Here is a 7993-nt window from a genome sequence, read left to right on the forward strand (position 1 = left end):
GGTGGAGGTACTAGAGAAGTAGAGGGGTGAAAGTGAGAAGTTGATGGGGGGATGCAAAAGTAAGAAGCTGTGGAAGAGGGCTGAATTCTGCACTGTGTGTGTAGTGCATCCTTGAACTCTGCACTCTGTATGCAGCGTACCCCGAACTCTACAAGTAGCACAGCCCTAAACTCTGAGCCCTATGTGTAATCCCACCCAACTCTGTACATAATGCACTCCTGGTATTTAATCCCTCTTTAAGACCCCCCCCACTGTTCATGAAAATTGACTACGCCCACTACTTGATGCTGTTGGAGGGTATGTGTGGGGGGTGTTTAGGGGGGTTGTGGTTGACTTCCTGCACCTATTTTCTGAAGAAAAAAAAGCCCTGGTTATAACCAATGTCAGTTTATTTTGCCATCTGTGTCTCATTGGGAAGATTTTCCTTCACTTTCTGTCCCATGGCCACAACAGGAAGTGAGAAGAAATCCCTCCAAAGTGAGGAAATGCCTGGTTGTCGCCTCAATTAGTGTCACCATTTGAAGATTTCCACTGCTGGCAAATCCACAATTTGGGATTTTCTTTCACTTTCAGTGCTAATAGTCACCTGGAAAAATGGAGAGTCTCCAAATGGACAGCCATATAAACCTATTAGGTTTCTATCTGAAAAGATATACTTTAAAAATGAATGTACCCATCACCAGGGGCATCCCTAGGGTTGGTGTCACCCGGTGCGATAACACTTGGTGACACCCCCTCCAATGCTTCCCTGCAGAATGGGTCAGATCTGCTGATTAAGCATAATGGATCGGAGTCCGATCCATTATGCTCCCCCATCCGCAGATCCGATCCATCCTGCGGAGATCGTCGACATGCAACCTATACGGGGTGACACCAGACCCGCTCCACGAAAAGGTAAGTTGTAAAGAAAGCAGACGATCCCGCAGGATGGATTGGATCCATCCTCCGGGGATCGTCGGCTTGCTTTACAACTTACCTCATCGTGGAGCGGGTCCGGTGTCACCCTGCGCGGTGGGTGTCACCCGGTGCGGCACACCCACCGCACCTACCTCGGGACGCCACTGTCCATCTCCAATACAGAGTTTTCTAGAAGATTTTCTTTTTACATTTAGAAGTTTTTCAACTGTGAATAATTATGTTACAATTTAAACATACTGTGACATACTTTAGGAGACATGCTATTATTGTTATATCTACAATTCAATGATTTTCATGCTCTGTAAACAGTAACACAGTTCATAGAAGTTAGTACAAAGAAAAAAGGACGCTGATTGGCTGTTGCCAATTATTTCATTCTACCTACTGGTCTTTTCTTTGTTACCCCAACACTTGCCATGTGTCACAACCCGTAGCAGACATATCAGTGTTTGTGATGCTGCGCATGTGTACTCTGCTCTGAAACTGGGAATACTCATGTAACAGATGACATGACAGGTTCTCTTTAACAAGCCCAACAAGGCTGAACTAACAAAATACGGACCCAAGAACTGCATTTGTAAAAGCAAATATTCCAGCTCATCTGCAACAAAGATTTACTGTTATACTCAGAGTTCCCATTTCCTGCCAGATGTTGCTGGTGATGTGGAAACTAAGCACGGCTCGGCGTTCCTGTCCCACTAAAGCGACTGCTCTGTGCGAATGGAACACTCATATATATATATAAAATGAGTGCAACTTTAGTTCATAGTAATCTGCTGGAGTTCTTTGTATTAATATTGGTGGACACTCGGCCCTGAAAGACAAGAGTCCTCAAGTGATGTCTACTTTATTTCAAATACTTTGTTAAGCTGGCCATACACGTGTAGATTTTCAGATGAGAATATTCAGTTGTACGAAAATGCTTTGAACATTCGATGAATGGACGAATGTCGTTTGAAAATTGTCTTTCGCTTCTAACATTTGATTTTAAATGAATGTCATTTCTGAACGATAACCATATACACTAGAAGAAAAATTGTTTGATCGAGAAAAGTTTTCCTTCCTGCCCCTTCGAATTTTCCCGTCACTGCTGTCGTAAACAAACATCGATTTGACCCCATTTAACAACTAGAAAATCAATACGTGTATGGCCAGCTTTAGTCCTCATGCACATTGGACATTTTTACAGCGGCTGTTTTTGGCTTTTGATGGGTTTTTTCTACGGCTAGTAAACCCCCCAGCATGTTATTTTATGTGTTGATGCACACATAGACTGTAATCAAAGTTTTTTGGCTGGAGAAAAGACCCAGGACTAGGGAGTTTCTAGAGGAGTCTTTTAGCTGTAAAAACTCTCTAACGCTGAAAAACAAAAAATGTTGCAAACTGACGTTTGAGCAAAAAAAAAAAAAAAAACAACCTGTGGGAAAACGCAGCTAATCGCGGCAAACCGCCAATGCAAAAACGCTAAAAAAAAGCTGAAAAACTCACGTTTTTAACATCACTTTACACAGCCATTACCATTACATTACCAGCGTTATCAAAACGTCCCGTGTGCATGAGGGCTTAGTCCGATGCATGTTATGCTGGACCTTGGAGGGCCACTGTTGCACTTAGTAGCCCCATATCACTCACAGGCAGGGGCGGACTGACCATTTGGAAAGTCGGGCACTACCCGAGGGCCCGGGGTCAGTAGGGGGCCCCATGAGATGCCCCTGGTACCTTTTTCATAGGCTTTTTTGAGTTTGGGCAAGGACACAGGGGCCCCATGATCCCCTATTGCCCGGGGGCCCCATGAGTTGTCAGTCCGCCCCTGCTCACAGGTTTGGGAAATGCTCTGCTAAAGTCTTTTTCAATACGTATTCTATCAGTTTTGGTCATCCAGCTGCATGCTTGTTGATTACATTACATTATGGCACATTGCAGCTCCAATTAAGGCCGGGCATACATGAGTCGAAATTCGACCGATTTTTCATCCGAAAATCAGACCTAAGAATAATCGTCCAATTTTCGCTCTGTTAGTGGGTCAGTGGCACCGTCTGATTTTCGTGGTTCCTCCCCTTTTTAGTGATTGGGCATGTTGGAAAATGCGTGAAAAACAACCAATTTTCGACTTATTGGTCAAATCGTACGATCGTTTTTCCGAAAAGAATATGCGCATTTGCCATGACCTAGAAGGAAAAGAAGTTTTGCCTGTTATATGGGGTAAACGTTATGACTTGGTCGACCGATTTTCGAAATCATTGATGGCACCATCGGATTACCGAGCGAACAAAATTTTTGATTTTCGGACAAAAAATCATTCGGAATTCGAACCATGTATGGCCTGCATAAGTCTTTGCTAAAAGCACCACCCTGACATAGCCCTAAGAACCAGTTCATTTGGGCATTTGAAGGTGTTAAAGATGAACCCTGGAATTAGGGGGAAAAAAATCTATTCTTGGAGCACTTTCAAACAGGTGGGGCCAGGGCTGTACATTTGCTGCAGCCACAATTCTTTATTATCACGGCCGGGGCATCTTTACCTCAAGGTGCAGAATTTGCACCAGCTGTCAGACTTGCCTATTGAGTTCAATGGGGCCGCACTGCAACCGCAAGAACATTTGGCTTGCAGTTGTAGAGCAGATCTACAAAGTAAAATTGCCAGTCAGCAATCTATAAATAAAGTAAAAAAAAAACAAAAAAAACAGGCCCATCAGGTACTGCTATACTGCCCCCTGAAGAGCAACCCACCGCGTGCTTTTCAGTGGGTGGTAAGCAGTACCATTAACGTGAAGGAAACCTTACAGTAGGTCCCTCCCTGTACTTACATGCATGTTTAGTCTCGGGGTGTGGGAATAATGTGTATACTCACCCTATCCCTTGCTCCAGCCTTGTTCTCTTTAGCCCAAAGCAACAGATTATGGGCAGTCCTTCAGCATCATCATATACAATGCAGGATGATTAACCTTCCATTGTAGGTAAAGGAGGCAAGCATGCAACCATGACCGAGAGTGCCTAATGCCCCGTACACACTACAAGAAAATCGTACCAAAATTTTCGTACGAAGACCGATCGTCCGATAATCGGATCATTAGTACACAGCTTTCGAGAGCCGATCACGACAATTTGTATGACAATATCCGAAGGGACAAGTGCAAAAATTTTTCTCGTACGATACCAGATCGTATGATTTTCGTTTAATCAATACAGTAGTTGTCTGAAAATACAATACAAATACAATGCAATACATGACATCACTTTCGAAATTCTTTTCTTTCATAGGAGAATTTTCGTATCTTTTAGTAACCTTTTCACTTTCAATGTGAGACAAGCAGGCGAAAAAAAACGGCCGATCGTTCGTCCGATATTCTCATCATGTGTATTGGGCATTAGAGAGGCAGAAGCACTGGACTGGTCACATGGATGGAGGAAGCCTGCCTGATCCAGGAATAAGCTACGTATTACACCTTATCCCTGCCCCCCCAGACTAAAGCCTAGTACAAACAATGAGAAAATCAGATGAAAAATACCACTTTCAGAGCGATCGTCCGAAAATCTGATGGTTAGTACACAGCTTTCGAGAGCAGATCATGACAGTTCATGCAAAAATATCCGAAGGGACAAAACATGAAAATTTTTCTTGTATGATACCAGAACGAATAATTTTCATTTACCCCTGGTTCACATATATGTGGCTGTGCGGGCCGCGTTTTGCGCTGGCCTGAGAGCCCATTCATTTGAATAGACTCCCATGCCACGCAGGGAAGAAGTCCCTGCACTACTGAAAACGCAGCATGAACGGAAACCGAAGTTCCCAGTACGGTTGCGTTTTCCAGTGCGAGCGGCATGCCATTACTAATGGCACCTGCCCGCGGGTCCGCATTCCTCTATGCGGGTGGTGCGGCTGCACAGATTTTCTTGCGGATCCACAGCGGCACCAGCCTCACATATTTGAACCTAGCCTTTATCAGTACAGTATTAGTCTGAAAAAAAAATTGAATAACCAAGACCACGCATGTTCAGCAACAAAATACATTCCAATACATGACATCACTTCCAAAGTTGTATTCTGTCGTTTTAGTAACTTCTTCATTTTCAATATCAGACTAGCATGTAAAAAAAACAAAAACAAAAGCCCAGTTCATCTGCAACCATTCCTCCCAATCTAGAGAATGTCAATATCTGGTGTGTGAAGGCTCACAGGTGAAGTCATTAGCAGGGTTCCATAGACTTGTTTTAATCACCTGGACCCTGGCATGGCGGTATCAGATGTGTTCTTTTAGCTCCAAAGGGAAACATACAATGTACAATCACCCTGATCACACCACAACACGGTGCAGGAAACCTTCATTCCGTTTGCGTTTCCCACACCACATTCAAAACGCACTGCCCTTGTGATCTGCAGTGGGTGTCAATGCAATGCTAATGGCACCCCAAAGACAACTCACATGGTACAGAAGTATTATGCATTCCAGTTGCAGTGCATTTTTTTTTTTAAAGTATGCATGCACTATTTTCATGCGCTGAGCAAACTGTTGGCGCTATATAAATACTGTATAATAATAATTTTCTGTGCAGTGTGATTGCAGCCTATTCAAATGAATGGTCTGAAAACGCACTGCACTTAACCTGCCTGATTGGATTTGAATTGAAGGTATGGTTCAGGTTTGCCCTCCTATTATATAGTTTTGGTAGGAGATTGTTCAATCAGATAGTACTGCACTATGGTATATGGCCAGATTTATCCTGACATTTAACATAAAGCCCTGGTACACTCTATGATTCACATAGGATCATGCAGCTTGTTCATGTTCGATCCACACGTGATTCGGTGCGATTTGAACACACTCATTTTGAACGGGCTCAGATCATCCTGCATTGCACCAAATGTACTGCATGTGCCACTTTTGGAAATGCATTACAACCAGACTGCATGGCACATTATTACCATGCGATCCGGTGCAGGCAAACATACTGCATTTGTGACTTGCGTTTGGGGTCACATAACTTAACATTGACATCTCCTGCAGATTGCAAGTGCAGTGCATTTTGAACACGGCATGGGAAACCTGCTTTAAAACAGGGGTCTCAAAACTTTCTAAACAAAAGGACAGGATTATGGTCCTTCAGACTTTAGGGGGGCTGGACTATGGCCATTGGAAGTAGAAATTGTCCTGGTTGTCAGTGGGAGTAACAGGCATTAGGGGGAGGAATAGTGCCCCATCATTGGTGTCAGTGAGAGGAATAGTGCCCCATCATTGGTGTCAGTGAGAGGAATAGTGCCCCATCATTGGTGTTAGTTGAAAATATAGTGCCCCATTATTGGTGTCAGTGAAAGGAATAGTGCCCTATCAATGGTGTCAGGGGAAAGTAGAGTGCCCCATCATTGGTGTCAGTGGGAGGAATAGTGCCCCATCATTGGTGTCAGTGGGAGGAATAGTGCCCCATCATTGGTGTCAGTGGGAGGAATAGTGCCCCATCATTGGTGTCAGTGGGAGGAATAGTGCCCCATCATTGGTGTCAGTGGGAGGAATAGTGCCCCATCCTTGGTGTTAGTTGAAAATATAGTGCCCCATTATTGGCATCAATAAGAGGAATAGTGCCCCATTGTTTGTGTCAGTGGGAGTGAAGTTGCACGATTTCAAAGTCATATCCAGTGTGAACCAGGGCTTATTGACACAAGCATGTCTGCCCATAGATCTGCATGGAGCTTCTGATTAGGTCCACCTGAAAAACCAACTGACGGGCAGTTTTTAACAGTCCTTCAAAAAAGCAAAAAAACTAAATCTGTGGCAAATTATTTTTCAGATCACAGTGCAAAGGTATTTAGGAGACAATACTGCTGCTGCCTCCTGCATGCTGTTTTTAAATCCCCAATGTGATTTTCTTCTATCCCCAGGGGAATTTTACATTAAAACACCATGGTTCCTGCACTTCTTAGATTGTAAGCTCCTAGGATCAGGCCCTCCTAACCCTCTTGTATTGAACTGTATTGTCTCCCTTTATATTGTAAAGCTCTGAGCAAACTGTTGGCGCTATATAAATCCTGTATAATATTAATAATGCTGCAAACATCATAGCCACAAATGGGACGGGATTGTGGCGTGGTCCCCGTGACATCACTGCGTAAGTTTGACAGGCAGTGCTACCTTGTCCGACTCCAAATGATGAGTTCAAAATTCTGCTCCAAAAAGTGTCACCGCAATGCAAACTTTTTGTGGAAACGTTGCACTTGTATACTAACCCTCATCAGCCCAACTTGTAGTCCCGCAAACAGCTGTGGGGAAATTGCACCACCAGGCCATTGGAAATCATGCAGCGTGACACATAACCCCGACCACAGTTACATAACTTCACACATACAGTCATACAATCCACATACCGATGCCTTCCATAAAGACGAATCCAGTGATGATCAATACGGGGTGCCAGTTAAATTCCGCACTGTCTCCGTTCCATGCCAGTCCATCGCTGTAATGCAGCACCCAGACCAGGACAAAGATAACCAGCGCAAATCCCAGCAGCAGGGAGGAGATGAGGAAGAAGAGGAAACTTTTGTAGCCCTCCATCTTCAGCCGTCCATGCTCTGCTAGTGAACTGGCTGGGTAGAGTCTGCAGGCCCACACCTCCTTCCCTCCCCTTATGTGATGGATGGAAGAAAGGAGGAGAGACAGAGGAGGGCCATTTCTCTCAGTTTTTCTACTCACTGGGTCTTCTGTGTTAAAATAACAGAGGAAGAATGTGTTGTGCAACCTTGGCCTGGCTCAGGTCCCAAAGCATCTACAAGTGATTCTAGTGTCAGTCACTCAGTTACTCAACACACTGCTCAGATGTAGACAGCAGAACGCACTGTACAAACACAACCTCGGCCGAAACAAAAAGCAACATATATTCTTTATAAAATGCAAACATTATCCAGGATTAATCCCTCCTAGATTGTAAGCTCCAAGGAGCAGGGCCCTCGAACCCCTCGTGTATTGAATCGTATTGTTACTGTATTGTCTCATGTACTGTCTCCCACTATAATGTACAGTGCTGAGCAAACTTTTTGGCGCTATATAAATACTGTATAATAATAATTTATATAGCACCAACA

The 7993-nt window shown here is 44.0% G+C and overlaps 1 protein-coding gene across 1 annotated transcript in view; it reads right to left on the reverse strand.

Moving 5' to 3' along the window:
• CYBRD1 (cytochrome b reductase 1) overlaps positions 1–7530 on the reverse strand; it is a 34276-nt gene extending 26746 nt beyond the window's left edge. Inside the window, exon 1 of the mRNA XM_089690519.1 lies at positions 7280–7530. Within this exon, the coding sequence (XP_089546645.1) occupies positions 7280–7466 (187 nt within the window). The 5' untranslated portion in view covers positions 7467–7530. The remainder of the gene's footprint in view (positions 1–7279) is intronic.
• Positions 7531–7993: the final 463 nt, after the last annotated feature.

The sequence above is a fragment of the Staurois parvus genome, unplaced genomic scaffold, assembly GCF_062004578.1.
Source record: "Staurois parvus isolate SC_StPar_1 unplaced genomic scaffold, SC_StPar_1.0 ptg000530l, whole genome shotgun sequence".
NCBI lineage: Eukaryota > Metazoa > Chordata > Amphibia > Anura > Ranidae > Staurois > Staurois parvus.